The 18,948-nt window shown below is 41.4% G+C and overlaps 1 protein-coding gene across 6 annotated transcripts in view; it reads right to left on the bottom strand.

The window, feature by feature from the left end:
- The window catches only part of KIAA1217 (KIAA1217 ortholog), a 233,054-nt gene that overhangs the window by 42,182 nt on the left and 171,924 nt on the right, over nucleotides 1–18,948 (bottom strand). For all 6 annotated transcript variants that reach the window (XM_027751716.2, XM_027751733.2, XM_039380160.1 and 3 more), the window contains exon 6: nucleotides 6,017–6,849. In XM_027751716.2, coding sequence (XP_027607517.2) covers nucleotides 6,017–6,849 — 833 coding nt within the window. The remainder of the gene's footprint in view (nucleotides 1–6,016; nucleotides 6,850–18,948) is intronic.

Genomic DNA, 18,948 nt, shown 5'->3' with positions numbered 1-18,948 from the left:
AGGTATTTTGAATGGTGATGAAAAGACTAGTGAATCTGACCTAATTAATTTCAAACCAAGAAATACGTTACAGATTTTCCACTATTACAAGTTTTAAAATAAGAAACTGGTTCAGGCTACAGTAACTTTTGGAATGAAAACAAGTACTAAAACCCAGGGATAAATATATTCTAACAAACTTTTATACAGTATTTTTGACACTTAATAATGAAAACTTTTTTTTCCCTGATAATCATCACAAAACCTTCCTATAACTAAACTCAACTGGAAGTCTATCTGTTTTACCAATTCATAAATATGATGTTTTTTCCATCCCACATTCAATAATCTGGAAACAATTTTCTGCTTCAAAAGAGATTATGGCTACACAAAGCTGATCTTGTCCTTTGCCATGAAATCTAGGAAAATATGTTGTTAAGAGGGAGCGGGATGTTCCAGAGATAGGAGATGATGAAAAACGAATGAAATACTGGAATCAATTGCAAAAAGCACATTATTTTTCATATGGTAAAAGCATTAAGAATGTGAAGAATCTATATGTGCTCTGGAGTTACTCCGTTAGAAACAAGGCAGGATTTTTCCTGTAACCATTTTACTGTAATACCCAGACTTCTTCTGGCCATCAGCACCAAACATTTCAAAAACAGGTGTCTGAAAAGAGGCGCCTTTTAGGCATTAAATAAAACAATTTGATTTTCGGAGGCGAGGCGGTCTGAGTGGTGGGAGGCAGCATGCTCCAGCACAGGCAGGGAGGGATGCGGACAGCCTGGTGGTTGGGGCCGTGACCTTGGCTGACATGGCTGGGAGGGCTGGTGGCCTAGTCCTGTTGCCTGCCACACGGCCCCAAAGGAGCAGGGACAGAGTCTGCAGCCAACCCCTTCCCCTCTGGCTTCCCTGTGAAGGGCTGGAGCAGCCTCAGCTCCGGGACGGAGAAAATGAATGCCTCCTCAGCCTGTGCCAGGCCAGGGTCTACCAGGGATGCCAGCACCACCATGACAACTGTACAGTTTTGGTCCTTAACACTGTATTTTCTACCTCTCGCAGTACTCCCTGCTGTGGAGAGGAAAGGTGGGGGAACAGCCTGCCCCAGCAGCCCTCCCTGCATGGGGCAGGCTGGGGTTCCATGGATGGGGCAGGCCAGGGTTCCCACAGTAAGGGACAGGCTGTCACGCTGGTGACATTGGGCAGACCAAGGCTCCCAGGGCACAGGACAGGTCGGCACTCCAGTGACACGGGGCAGGCCAGGGTCCCTGTGGGCAGGTCAGGCTGGGATGTGGAGTATTATGAGACAGGGTCAGGCAGAACAAAACGCAGCGGCCTCTTTGCTGGTGGTGGTAGCACAAGAAGACCCAACCCCATCTCTGCTCCCAGATTAATTTCCCAGATAAAGCTACAATTCTCCACCACCCAGGAAGTGCAGGGAGGGTCCTTTCTACAGCAGTTGGGGAAGAAATGCCTATTTTATCAGCCTCTGCACAGAAAGGCATTGTTTCACATTGTTTTCCTGTGAATGCTGGGAGAGTCAGAGGTGGCAGCATGGCGAGGGAGGAAAGGAAGGGGCCAAGGTCAGAAGTGACGCCCAGCCCAGCAAGTCTCTCCCTCAGACGGCTTTGGCTTTTCACAGACCTCGGCCAGCAAGGCAGGCACAGGCCACTCGCCAGCACTGTTCTACCCAGCAGCCACCTCCAGGCCATGGTTTGTCCAGGCACTGGGCACCACCTTAGCACCCTGCTCCCCAGATTCAGCAAAGCAAAGCAAGCCCTTGCTTCTCTGGGGACTGTGCATTGATACATTAGATTTCATCGCCAGATTTCTTCCTTACAGCTTCACTGAGGTTTCATGTAATTCCCTCTACTGCAATTAACTGGAAATAATGCCAAGAAGGGTACAGCATATTGCTGAATTGATTTCCACTTGTCACAGCAATGCTACTTAAGCGTGACTTGCATGTTACTTCCCTTTCCTGGGGACATCTTTCATATTCACATCACTGAGAAGATACTTCATACAGACACAGAATAACACTGGGCTATGTAACTGTTCATTCATGTTCCTAGGCTGTACAGAGCGTCATCCATACCAGATGTACTCAAATACCAAGTCTGCACCATGAACTAATTTGCACACCTTCCTGGAGAAAAATTTGCAATGACTTCATATTTTATAATTAACCCCAAGCGAAGTCAGTATAGCAATCAAAAGAGGATCAGAGACACAGAAATACACATTGCTTTCTATATTACCCTATGAGGGAAACATTTCATTATCATTTTTTTTATCTCACTGAGAAAAGAGAGGAAATAGGAATAGGTTGTCTTTCTCAATGGTTTCCCTAGAACTGAAGGTGTCTCAGTCAGACTTTATTCCAAAGTCCCCCAAAAGAGCTGGAAAGGTGGGAACCAAAGACCAGTAGAACTCTTCTGCATTCTTCTCTCTTCTCACGGAAAGATACACACAGGTGAGTATTTCACTCTCCTAAGAAGAAGATTAAATTCAATCTTTCTACTAGTTTGGAGCTAAAGAGAAAAAAGGAAGCTCTGAAGCACTGCCAGCTGTGAGACTACGTGACCTCTTATCGAAGAGTCTGCATCTCATCTTCCTACAAAGAGTTCCTCTAACAGAAGGAAGCCAAAATACAGTTTATCTTTCCTCCATCCTGCAGCAGTCATTTGCATTAATCTTTTTCTGCCTGGTTATTCAACACCTTTCACAAAGGAAGATGCAATTTTGGCCCTGTGGAAAGTGTCTGAAGAGTATATCTGCAAAGCTCCCCTTACACAGTTCTCAGTGCATTGCTGATGGAGTCTCTCACTGTTCCTGCCTTTTCATGGCTCTGTATGGCCATTTTTCCTAATGCATAGAGAGTCCATCCATACTTCAACATATCAAACAACAAAGTACTTTAGTGGTGGAAAGAGTATCTGATAATCTACAGTTGGCCATTAAACTTTAGTATTGAACTGCAAGCCATGAGCCATGAATGTGATCATTTTTTGCTCAGTCCAACCATCATCTTTTCTCACTAATCACTAATGTGGCATAACAAGAACAGGACAAAAGTTGTGTTCAGGCAGAAGAGAACCACAGTACACTCCTGAGAAAAAATGTTCTTTTATCTTGCTATTCTAAGGATTATGTTTTAGTGAGTAGCAGCATTAATTATATACATATTCAGCACTTCAAATAACCTAAAATTTTGCAACACATTATAAATGCAAAGACTGAAAGTTAAACAGTACTTAATTGAATGCACTTTTGAATAAACAGCTTCTTTTCCAATTTATCAACATTTAAATATCTGTTTTGCCTGTAGTAACTTCCAAAGGTAATGGAGTAATTTTCTTCAACAAAACCAGCACACAGTCAATGAGAGGTCTTATCTGCTATAAGTACACAACATATTCTGATAAATTACCCAGATATGCCAGTTCAGCCCTGGACTGGAAAAATTGAAGGAGAATTAACAAGGAAAGAGAGATTCAGTTTTACTTCTGACATTGTCACTATCCATTTCAATCTTTTCTCTGACTTATACGTAAATTTGCACTGTCCTGAGATTGTGGCAGTGCTACTTCAAGGTAATTTTCACAAAGGCATGGCACAAGAGATGTTTTCTTTGCTCACAGCACACTCCACTAGAGACTAAAGGAAGAACAGTGCTGATTTGATGGGTTTGGTGCCTGCAGGGTCCTCAACCCACTCCTGAATGAGTCAGGATGCAGAGTCTCTCTTGTCACAGTGCACAAATGCAGAAGACCTCACTCCTCAGTACCCCCAAGACTAAGAGATCCTCAATCTGCCCACACCTGACACCTTCTGCATGCAGGCTGACTGAACACCCTGCCATGTGCTGTCTGTGGCCTGGCTCTTAGGCTCTTGCCATCAGCAAGTAGATAACGTGCACAACAGAGCAGCATACACTACATTTTACCATGCGTGGAAGCGAATGAATTCAGCCCTATCTCTCCAATCCCCAAAATATTCTTACTCACAGAAGCAAGCCCAGCTGTACTGCTTATGGGTGTAAACTGTAACTCCTGTACAACAAGGTACAGGATACCTTTCTGCCATTATATACATCACCCTTCAGGTGTTCGTGGCAACCTTGTAACAATTCAGCCCCTGCTGAAGCAGGAAAAGAGCGCCTCAACCTGTATAACCCCTTGTTTAGTTTGGTACAGTTTCAACAGTGTTTGCTTTCAAAGTCTATGAAATTATTACAAAACTAAATTAAGGCTTAGAGCACTTTGTATCCGTGGAACTCAACCCAATTCTTAAATTGCAGTGGTTAGGAAACACACCAATTTGCATGAATTGCATTTGGTATTTACAAATATTTTTTAGAAAGTCACACTTCCTCAAGGTTGAAAAAAAACACAACTCATAAGGACAGCTTTCAGAATGATTCTTTCAGCGCCATGTGACTAATACACACCACGCTGAATTTTAAGGTCATGTATTTATTTGGAAGTGCAATTAGGCAAGTGCTGTTTTCTTCACTGTTAATATATTCTGGGACCAGGACTAAAACTGCTGGTGCAAAACTCCCTTTTAAGGAGCTGCAGAACTATCAGTATAGTTGCTCTTTATCCATTCACAAACACACAGCCTTGTGCATTTCTGTGTAGCTGAGTGAGCAGTTGAGACGCCCAGAGGGGAGAAAGGAAGTTGCACAAATTGAACAATTGTTGGTGCGGTTCCTTATTTTCAACCTCCTACTATGAACTTTGTAAAATTTTCAATCTGAAAATGGATTGGAACTGGCAAATTTCCTTCAAATTATTTCCCAGTTTTAATAATGGAAGCTTGAAATGAAATTTCAGGTACCTGCAACTTTCTCTCGGAAACAGATAGATAAAAATCATATTTCACCGACCCTAGATTGTAATATGCCCTAACTCACACTCTTATGTCAACGTAACTACCAAGCTATAAGCCTGTAATTTTTGTGGATGGCTGATTTTCTTCATTTCCTTCAATTTTTTCCCCATCAATGGACCTCAAAATGCTTTTTTTTCTGGCCAAGCATGGTAAGAGGCAACTAATTCTTGAGCAAGTTGCTCAGATTGAGGGGAAATCTTGGGGGCTATAGAAAGCTCCATATCTTCCCAGTGGTTAAGGCAGTCAGCAGTTACCTTTGGCCTCTGTGAGCTCAGCATTTTCCAGCTATTCATCTCCACTTCCCTAAAGAGCTCTATAAAAGTTAACAGCACAAACAATATGCTAGAGATTAACACAGCTTGTATAAATACACAGCAACTGCCTGGCAGTGTAATGATTTTTCTCTCCTAGGGCAGGGTCTATGGCAGGAGAAACCCTCACAGACCTTTGCGTAAAATCTGGTCCTTAAAAAGACAGGAGAGATTGTTGTCAGCACACAAAAGTTAGAAACAGTCAGGTCACCAACTACTTGTGATGCTGGAAAAATCATTGGGAACAGCATTTGTGTTTCAATTTCTTCCCTGGGACAGACTTGCTCTTCTCAGCAGTTTCGCCTCAAGGAGCATTATTGTAAACAACTGTCCTATTTTTATGCAAATTCATGTTTTACAGGAGATAGGACAGTAATGATAAATACTTCCCATTTCCTAACACTAGATGAGAAAAACTTCACTCTATAAAGAACCAAAATTGTAATATCAGAGTGTCATTCTTAACGGGGGTGAAATATATTCCCTTATTAACAGGAACAGAACATCATTTGTTCTTGTAACATGATCTGGTTGTCTGGAAAGAAAAATCCTAGTTAATCATTTTATTTTATTATATTTTTTCCAATGACTGAAATTTACACAAATGAAAATAACTAGGAATCCATCATGGGTTGACAATACTTTCAAATTAATAATGGGTGGTGTCGCATCTCCTCTAAATTACTAACTACCTTGACAGACAGCTAATAAACACTGCAGCAGGCTCCTACACATTACATTGTCCCCTGGGTGTAAAACGACAAAGGATATGCAGATTAGGAACATTTTCCATTTGCATAAATTAAGCCCCAGCTCTGCCTTACCTTGTCTCCTTGTCCTTGGGCATGGTAGGTGACCCATAGCCAAAAGCCTGCTTGTCAGCTGGAGAGGGCATTGCCTCGGCCATGCCCGGGAGGCCGACAGCACTCCGTGCTTTCGCATCCACAAACACAGGCGGTCCTGGCTCCTTTTTGAAGGACTGGCGGTTGGGGGAAGACCTGTCAGGCTGGATGGTGTGGTGGGGAATGTGAGTGCCATGGTGAGGATGAATATCGACCATTCTCATGTCAGCCACCCTGTGGGGCGAGGCAGGAGGCGTTTTAGAGCCGAGAGTGGGCAAATGGCTCTCCGTGTACCTCCGTGACTTTTGTCTGTACAAGGACTGCTCCAGCATTTCAGGCTGCATTGAAGGGTTGCAGTAAGTGCTTGATGACCTCATGGCACTGCGATGGTAGGCTACAATGTGATCGGGGACATCGAGGGGGTGTCCGGAGTGCGGTGCAGCCACACTCATCCTCCCCTCGTGAAACAAGTAGGGGTCACCGTACAGACCTTCATTTCGGATCAGGGTAAGGTTTTTGCTACTCATGTCCTCATCTGGCTTCACGTCCCGTCTCTCCAAAATGGCGCTTGGGCTGGGCGATATGGAGCGCGAGGCTGGCATGCTGGAGAGACGGTCCCTGGGGATGGTGGCATTGCCTGGCACACCCATGGGCCGGCCCCCACCATAGGGAATCCTGGACGGAGAGGGAGGCATGGAGTGGGGCACCGGGGTGGAGGGTGGAGAGCTGGGCATCGCATGCAGAGGGTGCGTGGCAGATCCAGGGCGGGAACTGCTTGGGCCATCTCGTCCTGTATAAGCAATTTCCCTCTGCATCTGGAAACAAGAGGAAAAACGTATAAGATATAAAATTACTGAATGAGCAAAACATGATGTGGGTTGTCTATGGAAAATAAGGAAATAAAACCAAACGCTCAAGACAAAATAATTTGACATCTGGCTAAATAGAACACTTTGGGACCTCAGTACCTAAAGAAAACAACAGTATACTATAAACAGAAATAAAATAGGCTGCATGTTAAAGGAATATGAGAGTTTTAAAAAGGCTTTTACCTATGCAAATACCATCTTACTCTAATCTGATTCTCACAGCTACTGAAGCTGAAATCAGGGGTTTCAGTGTCAGGTGTTCCAAGTACATGTAGCCAGTAACAGACTTACAGTTTATTGATCAGACACACAGCCTAGAGTTCACTGATTCCAAAGCAAGAAAAAGTGCTGATGCTCTAGCATCACAAACACATCAGAAGTCCTTAGACAAGAGAAATAAATATTGGCATATTTTCAGTGTAGGGTTTAGCCTTTTACTAATAACTTGATGTGGTCTTTATTAAATAAAGGATACACAAAGCGAAGAAGAACAACACAGACATTTATTGACCGCAACACAGTCAAGTTGCATGAAGACACTTTGACCCCATAAAACATGTGCCACTGCAAAGATAACAGTGCTTGAGAGGGTTTTATCATAGCTTTGTAAGGAGCTGTAAGGAATGAGCACGCAAGGAAAAGAAAGGGAAAACATCCATACCAAAGCATTAGTGCTTTGTTAAAAGAGGCCTTGGCAAAAATTTGCAATGGATACGTGTGCTATTGAGACTGTGGAATCTCACTCTGCCTGGCAATGAGCTCTCTAGATGGCTGAACACTGTCAATGACAGGCACAGGAGAAATTCCCCCTCTAGCAAGCATCATGTGCCTGCTCTGGTGCCGTTAGGGTACGTTGGTCAAACAGGGAGATGAAAAAGTCATCTAGGTCACCAACTACATAAGAAAGAAACTTACAGTTTCTAAAATTTGTGTTGACAATTTCAGGTTCCCTCTCCATCACTTCCAAGGGATTGTAGAAAACTGTGCATCACCAAGCCCGATTCCACATTCCTTAAGTTACAGAGCGCACACTGATGTACAGTGCACATTGCTGATCTGAAATCTACACAGTTTTTCTCCCCTCTCACTCCTTGCTTTGATAATGTGACTGGATTCATTGCAGCTACAGTGATCCATCGCAGATGAAGCAAGAAATTATTCCTGCCCCACCACAGGTTTTTCCACTGGTAAGGGAATTGCAATGTTGGTATATAAACAATAGCTGTTCTTATCACAGCAGGTTCCGCACTTGGGAATTATAAATGATGTTCCCCAGGGCCAGAGATCAACAGTCTGGAGTATCAGGTATCACAAAGAAGAAAGGAGAAAACCTGATTGTGGCAGCAGTAACAATAAATTAGTGTAACAGAACAAAGGAGTGCACTGGGATGGGTCATAAATGAGCCAGACAAAAATTATGAAGTCAAATGGGAACATGGGATAACTTTTTCATTTGCACAGAGAATTATTCTAGTCTGGAATTTAAAATAAAATATAACTAAAATATAACTAAACAGTATTAATCACATTGTAAGTGGGTATTCAACATAGTTTTCTATTGGCTTGAAGTAACACTGCAACATACTGAGCTGTATTGTGTGTTCAGACTCTGCACTTGGGCCAGCAGAACAAAAAGACTCCTACTGACTTGAGCAGCTTTGGGATCATGCCTTCGGGGATAGGCAGCCACAGATGTTTTACACTGAGAGAAAAATGCAGAGAAAGAAAATCCTCCTGCATTTCTACTGTACAAGCTACACCATGCCCTGTTTAGTCACTTCAGATAAAGCTACAACAGATGGAATAGTATCGGGCACAGAAACCACAGACACTATGATATGCTGGGTTGCAGTGAAAGGAAAATTCCAATGTTACCTTGTAGAGAGGAGAAAATTTCCATGGGAAGATTTGAAAACAACAGGTTTAATTTCCCTAACTTCTGGACTTCATATTCCTGTGTATGCTCATTCATTTCTCCTAAGTTAAAGCAATCTGTCAAAGAAAAATTTCTGTTTTCTACCTTAAGATATTTAAGATGGAATACTTTAGGATGGAAATAATGGGGCTGAGCTATTGTTCAAAATCCTGTGCCTGAGTAGTGATGTATATAACACTACTCACTTTCGTTTTAAAATAGTACTTGGAGTACACAGCCTCAATCAAGACCCTTTTGGGCCGGGCAGGGCACAAATGCCTGGGCAGCCAAACCCTTTCTGAGAAGTTCACTTTCTATTTTAAGCCAGGACTCAGGCCCTGGGTGGAGTGTGATGACAGGTAGAGCTGTTGGAGTCACAGAGTCTGGGGTGCCCAGGGTAGGTGCACTGGGACATATGGGGCTGGGCAGGGAGCTGAGTTGGTCACTGGCAGCCAGGAAGCCTTACTGGATGGATTACAGTATCTTCTGCCACCTGGTTGGTATTTCCTCTCTTTCCACTTTTTTCTCTTCACCAAAATCCCCAGGTTATTTGCTAATGACAAGTTTAAAAATGTGAATGATGGTCTCTTCTTGCTTCTCATTTATACATCTTTTGTGTATTTATACATTCTCTCTCATATGTACCCCACTTTCTGTGCTGTTTTTCTTCTGTCCTCCATGTAGCACCATGTTGCCACATAAAAACCTGTATTCTAATATCCAGGCTGTCTTGAGCCACATGTTTGTGGACTTCGCATGACTCAGGGACAGAGAAAGAGGATATTGGGGTTATCTGAGACTCTAAATACTAGGTGCTATCACAGCCAATTGCTTTGAGGGCAAAAGGAAGAAGACTTTTTTTAGTACAAGTACAGGATCATGTGCTTTTCAATTGCAGGCAAGTAACACGTTTGCCTGAGGGTGTGGTTTTCTTTAGAATATAGCTCTTCCTTGTTCTTACTGCCTGTAGACCTTACATCCTTGAAATGGAAACTTGTCAATCCTTAGGTTAAAATATGGCAAACAGCTAGCAACAATTTCTGTATAAAACATTTGAGGGGAAAATACATCACTGAGAACCTTTTTGTAGTAAAAAAGATCACACCATGTTTAAACATCTCCTGTGGAGGATTTTGGTCAGTCTAACAACACTTAAGTCTGTAAGATACTGATTTTTTTTTAAGCATATTATCTATATACTAAAGAGTCAACATTATATAAAAACAGTTATGTTCTTTATTTCAAAGCTTGTTGGCTATATTTTGAAAATGCTTATGTGCACAAAGTCAGCAAACCAGTTATTCATCCACCCAAATGGATACAAAGAGCCTTGCTCCTGGTAGCTCACATAAAGGGCAAGCAGAGCCAGTCTCTCTGGTCACAGCAGACAGGGCACATGGTGCTGTGCCTGCTCGCATACCAGGGCAATGCCAGCTAGCACCAGGCACCAAGCCTACCACTGATTCATTGGCACCACACCACCTCTGCATCCCTCCATGCAGCTGGATACCACAGGTACAGTCTGACTCAGGCCGCTATCTGCTACCATCTCATAGCGAAACATGGGCAAAGGGAAAAGTAGGCCAGAGTTTCTGACCTGGTAGCCCTTCCCATTGCTCTCCCAGGCCTCCTCTGCATCAGTAGAGAACCCAGCAACTGGCTTTGCCCCAAGAATTTCAGACTGCCAAAATACCTACACGGAGCATGTTCCCTAGATGGAGCTTATCCATGCACTCTCTTGGAGTCACCTGGGAGTTCCCAGCAGACTTCATTAATCACCTCTCAGGCATGTGAAGCTGTTACTTTTCTTACTCTCCCTTTGACACCCTGCATTTCCCTGAGGAAACTGCACCTATGCTTCTAAAGCTGGCTCACTCAATATAAACAGAGGACAATTCTTAACTTTTCTAATGAGAAAGTACTTGGTCAAAGAACCCTCAACCCAACAACAATATAATCCATTAGTTTGTTCTTTCTTAATAAAAATAGACAGCTTTACTGTACTGATTTTTCAAAAACCTCAGCTTAATCATTAGTTGCACTACATGATAACATTTCTATCGTGACTGATCTTTCATTCAGGTTGGATTTGGACAGCTGAAAGCACAAATCCACTTTTGGAAAAAAACAATCAGATTTATATGGTTTTAATATTTCTAAAATAAGATAATTTACAACATAAAATAGTGCACTTTAAAATTACAGAATTAGTAAACAGTTAAAATTAAAATTTTAAGTATCTGTACCACAATAATCTGTCTGATGCCAAATCCTTTTGCTATCAGACATCATTGAGAGGTTATCACACTTGTCTGTTCTTGTCTTCTCATAGAATACCCTCTAATTCCTATAAATTTTCCCAATCTCTCCCAATCTCTCCCAATTACAGAAAAAACGCAACACTGGCTGGAATTGTGGGTTCCTCCAACTGCCCAATGCCATACCTGAAAACTGCAAACATATTAGCATAATTTTTAGCTTTTTTTGGTCAGAAACTTTCCAATGAAATGTACTTTAAGCAAACAACACTAATCCCAGAGAGCTGAAATATTTGGTAGAAACATCAGTAAAGACAAAAGTTGGAAAAAACCACCCCGTAGATTTCAGTCAAACAGTGACCTTATTTCTTATCAGACATCCCTGGAGTGTTCTAGAGCTTTGGCTTTCCAGATTCATAGCTCTGGGGCAACTCAGTCAGAGTCTGATCTGGGGTAGGGACCCCAGTTCTCCATGGTCTCTTCAGCAGAGCAAGTGCTTGGGGTTACCAAGTAGTAAGGCATGCCAGGGATTTCAATGCCCATTACTGCTCAGCAATGTTTCCAGAACAGAAGTTTAAACAGTAATTTTGGCTAAGAATGGGTCCCCTCATGCCCAAAAGGGAGACTTCAGACCATGAAACAGCTGACCTTGCCTAAGTTGGAGATCTGGCCTCAGCTGAATGTGGCCCCACAGTATGAGGTTCTAGGAGCTGCCAGGGTTCACAACTGGTTTTCATTATGGGAACCACATGCCAGTAAAATAAAACTGATTTCTAATGTTCAAAGTTCCAATGAATGGGGAACTCCAAGACCCAGCTAGCTGTTCTTAACATGTCGCACATATTTCCATTGTTTTTTCCTGGATAATTTTCCAGACAAGGAGTTGCAGAACTCCCTGAGAAATCTCAGCTTTTATTATAATTATCTTCCCAGTATTAGCATGCACCTATGTTCTTTAGGTCCTTTTGCATAGTTTTGGTATATGCCCAGGTGTAATATTTCTGTATTATGGTGAGAGTTGAGATAAAAACTCAGAACATCTAAGAAACAGCAGTTTTCTGTTTCTAAGGATGTATTACATATATGGTGGATACCTCAAGAGAGTAACTGGGTTTTTCTTCTTCCATTTATGCTCTATGCTCTTAATTCTGTGCTGAAAAACACTGCAATTAGTCAATATAAGATGTTTCTCAGGATGAGCCTGTGATGGTTAGTGATGACAAATCCATCCAATCTTCCAGTTTCTATGTTCACAGACTACTTTCTTTTGGTCAAGCTCAGCTAGCTAGAAGTTGACGTGAACAAACAGGAGAACCAGAAGATGATGCTCACTATTGTAGGAGGTGGAATTTAGAGGACATAACATGACCCTCCAGAAAGGAGGCATCCTGAGTGAACCATAATCAGGTGTCAAAACCATACTACCCAGTATCACTGTGACATGCAGTCCCCATAGCTTTCTCCCAGTTGTGCAGGTGTACACAAAGGTTATGGAAAAAGCACTATTTGATCCCCAAAAGCAGAACTTTTAGGATAACATATTCTAATTACCCATGCACCAATTTGAAGCTCAGACACAGCATCAATTCCCTTGCCATGACATAGAGCATCAAACACATTCTTAACATTATTGTCCCTTATTTTATACCTGTATGTTTAATGCATACTTGTGCATGAATACAGTCCCTACAGCGATCCAAATGTTTTACCTCAAGGTATTTTACATGTCTCAGTATGTTCTTTTATATCCCTGACTACATATAAACTTAATTCATACCATATCCTAAAGCTCCCATGGGGAAAACAAAGAATACCTAGTTCACTTTTTACCGAATGTAAAACAGATCCATAAAATTCTAAGCTAACCACAAAACAAATGTAATGGTAATATCAAAAATGTTTGATTGCTTCACCTTGCCTGTAAGTCAATGTGCATGCTGAAGATGGATCATGCAAACAGAGAGGAGAGTTTTCAGACCAAATCCTACACAGTCTGCTCTTTTGAGCATAATTTCTTCAGCTATCCTGATGCTACTCTGAGTATTTGTTTCCACAATTTAAAACACTAGCACTCTTACTACACTCTTAGACAAAACTATTACCGATGGACAAAAAAAACAATCTTTGAAAAGATTTTTTGCTCTGAAATAATTAAAGCCACTTACTGTTACTTAAAGAAATCACTTGTATGGCTACAGCAGTGAGATGAACGTTTGGTTCCACTTCTTCTAATAAAGTACTTTTTGTTTTCAGTCTTGAATCTCAATCCTCAGTTTACGGTATAATATTTTGTATATCCATATCTTCTGGGAAAAGGTTTTGAAAGAGTAAAAATGCTCCTTGTTCCCTCTGCTCACAACAGAGGCTGGCCATGTTGCTTTATCCGGTCATGTAAGTAATGCTGCTTCAATAGACTGAAGTACTTTTCCACATGACAAGCCTGCGATTTCTCCTCCCCTTCGAAATTAGTCACTAAATAACCTCCTTGGCATGTCACCCAGTCACAAACTGTGCAACGCTATGTGATTCAATCGCTCAATCATTTTTTAATGTGTGCCTATAAGATGCATAGAAAGAGACGAACATTATGGAGTGAACCACAAAAGAGATTCACAAAGGGGAAAGCCATAAATAAAATAGTGAGTAACCCCTGTTTTGGTAAGAGAGTGCATTTCAAAGGCAATGCTATGAGACACATATATATTAACTCCCCAACAGGTGAAGACCTCCAACCATTTAGCAAACCCAGTACACAGAATTCTAGAAAAAAAAATCCAGCAGTTATAAACCTTAGAAGCTTTTCACCTACTCAGATTGGTAGTGACACTCGGTAGAAGGAAGCACAAGCTCCTCCCATGGAGGAGGCTGTCTACTCATTAACTGGGCACCTGAGCCTCTTGGCTAACCTGAACTTCAGGGTACCAGTAAATCAATCTCATTGTTATCTCTGCAGCACACCACACTAGCCATTGTGATTAGTTGTTGTTTGGCTTCTCTTTCTTTTTTTTTAAAAAGAGGGTACAACAGAGAAGGCAAATATATTTTCAAAAATTAGAACAAAAAGAATGCTTCCCTCCCTTCCATCTCCTCACCCCAAAAGAACATAGAATACAGAAATTGTCTCCTTAAAAATACAGTAGTTACAGTCTAAAAGAGATGGCACTTAAATATCATAGGGGAAAATCTCATGACATGAGCCCTTCCCAGTCCTGCAGTTATCTTGTACTTTGGGAGGACTGTTTTGGGATTTTGTCTCAATTTTGTTTTTATGCAAGGAAAAACTTCCTACACCATCATGACTGGCATTCAAAGGAATCAAAATACAAATTAAGCACATGACCATGACCTAATATTGCTGTAGAGAATCAGTTATAACAGGACCTTACTGGAGCAGCATTTCTGTTTCACAGTACTACTCTCAGTGTCTCAGCCATTAGTGAAGGAGGCATCATTCACTTCCGCTACAAAAGGGCAATTTGACACAAAGCATTTAAGTAAAAGGACAAAGATCATAACAGATCTGGCAGCCAAAACTAAAAATTCAAGTGTTCCACCCCATACTATACCCAGCCCAACAGCAGATAAATCCTCCAGCTTTGTAGACAGCTGCTGTGAGTTCTGATTTGTAATGTACCCTGTAAATTTATACGCCATTATTGATCTTGTCCAGAACTTCAAAAAATTTGCAGGTAGTCTAATATAAAGGTTTTTTTCATAAATGTAAAAAAAATTCATTTTGTCTTAAAGGCTTACTTTTCAGTTTCACAGTAAAATATTTTAAAATACTGTTTTTACTAAATATTTGCACTAGTACTATAATAAACTTATTATGGCACAGAAACAATGTTAAACCTATTTATTTTTATTTCAAATTTAATCAGTCAAGGCTGGTTTCTTGCAGTATAGGAGTAAAGCAGTATTTACCATTGAAGCATCTGGTTTATATTTTGCAGGTTTAACTAACCAGTCAAGCATCCTCTTTTAATGAATGGATGTATACACTTGACCTAGTTAAAAAGCTGCTTAGGTCGGTGGACCAACCAGACTCAAAAACATCAAAAGTAAAAAATACAAGCAAATTCTCCTAGTACACTTTAATGCCACACATGCCAACAGTTGCAGAGTATATTCTTCCATCCATGCTCTTCCTTGCAGGCTAGCAAACCTTCACTGACAAATAACATTATTATGCTAATATGCAGAATAAAAAAGATGACTATATTTTACTGCAGTTTCCCTGCAATGAATTCCAACCTGGTAGGCTGCACATTTGCAGTAATTGCACTCTAGCATGATAAAGTATATCCCAGAACATCAGACACACTATAACTAGTTCTCCATATGTATGATATTATACGCAAGAATCTTCAAGTATGGCAGATGCATACAAAAAGTTTTTCATGAGATGAATTAATCTTCTTTTAATTTTAAAATATATCAGCACAACATCATAAATATCGCAGTTACATCATTACCAAGGCTGTAATTTAATTTGTAGGTTCTAACAATGCATACAAACAACTCAAGCATCACTTTCCATTTCAATCACTTTATCAGAACCCTCAAGCATTATCTAACTTTCCATGTATTATCCTATGTATAATTACTTGCCATATATTTGTTTATAAAGTACTGTACAGAACTAGAGCTCCTTTTCAGTATAAACAAAGGGGATGACCCTAAGAGGCACGACACCCCGTGCTTCACTGAAATCAAGCCTAGAAGTTTAGATTAATTTATGACTTTAGAATCAATGTTAATGTCTATATTAATGACAGACTCAAGTTACCACAGACCTGTAACGCCAGTCACCCTCATCACCCTCCTTTATTCTGTGTTATTAATAATGTTGGTCTGTTGGACCTTCCCACCAATTCACTCATCACATTCCTTTATTTTCTGCTTGTTTCCCTCATTTTGAAGCAGAAAAAATCTTAGAGTTTAAACATCAGTAAAACACACAATTTAAAACCCAAAGAATATTCTGAAGTCTACTGTGGGGTATACACAAGTGGCATAGACATAAGTTATTGCCTGACTGCTGATCAAAGGTTTTTCTGTTCCTGATAACAGCTCTTTTGGTTCCTATTCCCTTAATAATACTTTCATAGATGAAAATAATTTAGTAGTTAATGCCTTGTACTGCTGTAAACAACTATTTCCTTGACAGAAAACAGGGAAGCACTTACGGTGATTGCTGTTCACTAGCTCAGGACTTGGTTTTGTTCTCAGCACTCTGGAACAAAGCTTGTGATGGGTCAGTGGGGTTTTGCTCCAATCTAACAAGTTAGTTCAGTACAGCAGAATCCAAATGGAAAGACAGTTTGATGATGACAGCTTTCACAGACGTATTACAAAAGAAGTATTATTTTCTTCTGGTTTTGGGAGGTTTGGGTTTAGGGTTTTGGGTGTGGGTTTGGTTTTGTTGTTACTTTTTTTGTTGTTGTTTTGTGGGAGTTTTTTTTTGCCAAGGAAGGTCTCATGCCACTTTACCAGTCCTACAGCCCACCCAGCTTCTAACTCTGATCCAAGAGACCAACAGTTTGGGACAACAAAGATGAATCTGTGGAGTTATCTGCAGGATCTCCTATATTTTCTGCCTCTGATACACAAGACTCATGAAGGCAGCTGGAGAACCCTGATCAGCATCTTTCTTCTCTCTGCTTAGGGTGGCACCATGACAAGGACTTCTCAGTGTGGTTACTTGCCACGGTCCAAGGGGGGAGGGGAATGGGGCCGTGACACAGCACAGATGGGTTCGGGGACAAAGGTAGAGGTGCAAAATGGATGCTTTATTCAGGTGTGTTGGGGTTTTATGAGTTTTAGGTGGGGAAAGGGCCAGGACATGAGGTGGAGCATGAGACAGACAAGCAGGGGGACAAACCAGGATAGGGACACGGGCAAAAGGAGGAGGAGCGGAGGAAGCAGGGAGCAGGCAAACTCATGGCAAGCCTGGGCATGTCCAGGCTGTGCACTGTGTAGTGTGAATACAAGGAAACCACATAATAACAGTAAAGTCCATGTAATAACTGTAAGGTCCATATAACAAAATCCTGTCAATTGCTGTATGTTTTTCTCCACGCCTGGAACTGTTCCCGTCCTGAATCTTGCTCCTTCACAGTTACTCACTTTTTTTCAACGAAAGGAGAGTAATCCACCCTTAGCTTTACCTCCAAACATTCAGCAGAGGAGAAAAAAGGGTTCCTATCCCATCCTGATCTCAGTCTCAGTTGCTTCCCCATGGCAAAAATGAGGGAGCAGGACACAGCCTCCCCGGCTGCTGTCGTTCACAAAGGCACCAAGGTGACACACTCCCTGGTGCCCAGCCAGGCTGTGCTGGTGCCATTCTGCTCTCCACACTGCTCTCCATGACCCCTAAAAATTCTTTCAAACTGGACTCAACTTTCTCACATCAACTCTCCAGCCCACTGCCCATATTTATACTTACAAGGATGTGCATGGTGTTCCCTTGAAGACTGAAAATCCTACAGAAGCTCTTTGAATTTGAGAGGCCAAGCTAAACAAACAGGGAGGGAACAGAACAGTTCTGGCTGCCTAACGCATACTGGTTTGAGATTATGCACAGACCACACTATCTTCTTCTAAACATACATACTGTTTGCTATTCCCTCTGTTTACTGATTCAAAAGGCATGCAGTGAAACAGATATGCTTTGAGGTAAACACAAGTAACGTAAAGTTCTCTTAAACTTACTCCGAACTCCCTGGTTCTTAAAAAAGAAATGCAAACAAATAAACAAAAAGCCCTCTCACACCACAGAGCACATTATTACCAGCTAGAACGAACCACTATAAAGGGGACAGGCAGCTCTACAGCTTCGCTGCTGTCAAAGCAGCACACTCTCCAGAACAGCTGGAGCTTGCAGTGTGGAGCAATCTGCGTAGAAAGCCTTTGAACCAGCTCACAGGTGAGCACCTGAGCTCCAAAGAGAACAGTGCTTTGTTGTAACCTGTGTATTAAAATTACATATACATACATACATACATGTTTTGCATACCAGCAGTAAATTTTTGGCCTATACTTTGGTGATGGCAGATTAATTCAATCTGAAATTTTTGATTTTTAGGGATTTAAAAAGTTAAAGGCAAGCAAGTACAAGTGGGAAATCCTCTGCTGGAAACGCTATAAGCCTCAAATTTTTTTTTAAAGTTTACTAGAACAAATATAGCCAACTCTCTCTGGAGTTGCATGAAGAAGGTTCTGCAAAACTGAAGTATTACGTCAGGTCTGCAGTCTGCCTTTCTACCCTGTAATTTAAACCTCATGCTTCCCCCTCATTTCTGTACTGATTTAAACAAGGACATTTTCCTAGCTATAGGAAAGTATCACAGCATGTATCACAGACATATATGCATTAAGCACCTCTCAAAAAGTTAAGAGGCAATATTAGTTGCTTTGTATTGAGGATTTGTCTCACCTAATGCTGCATTAAAAGAAAGTCAGCCAGGCACCCTTCAGAGTCATCTCATTCCCCGAGAGCTGGGTGGGACAAGCTGTCCTTTGGCACTCCCAAACTCTCGCCACTGACTGCAGTGGGCGGCAATTTCTACACTAGGCTTGTAAGGATTAGATTTTTTTCCTAATTCTTTATAGTGAGCCTGCCCATATGTCTTTTCATTTAGCTCACTCTGCTCTGTTTCTCACCCTACTTTCTTCTTTTTTTTCTTTCTTCTTTATAATTCAAGGTGAGATCCTATAACTAGAAAGGACAACGGCAGCTTCGTTCCAGCTGCTACTTGCTGGTCCATGCAATGGACATTGCTGTGATCCATTTGGTGGATCCAATCTGGTCTGTGGTTCCTGTTTGACTGAACTAAGAATTAAAGGTCTCTCTCCTGAAGCTGGCAATAA

Source organism: Pipra filicauda, unplaced genomic scaffold (genome assembly GCF_003945595.2).
Source record: "Pipra filicauda isolate LSUMZ 115617 unplaced genomic scaffold, ASM394559v2 scaffold187_size1440530_pilon, whole genome shotgun sequence".
NCBI lineage: Eukaryota > Metazoa > Chordata > Aves > Passeriformes > Pipridae > Pipra > Pipra filicauda.
This window is presented reverse-complemented; position numbering and strand designations above follow the sequence as displayed.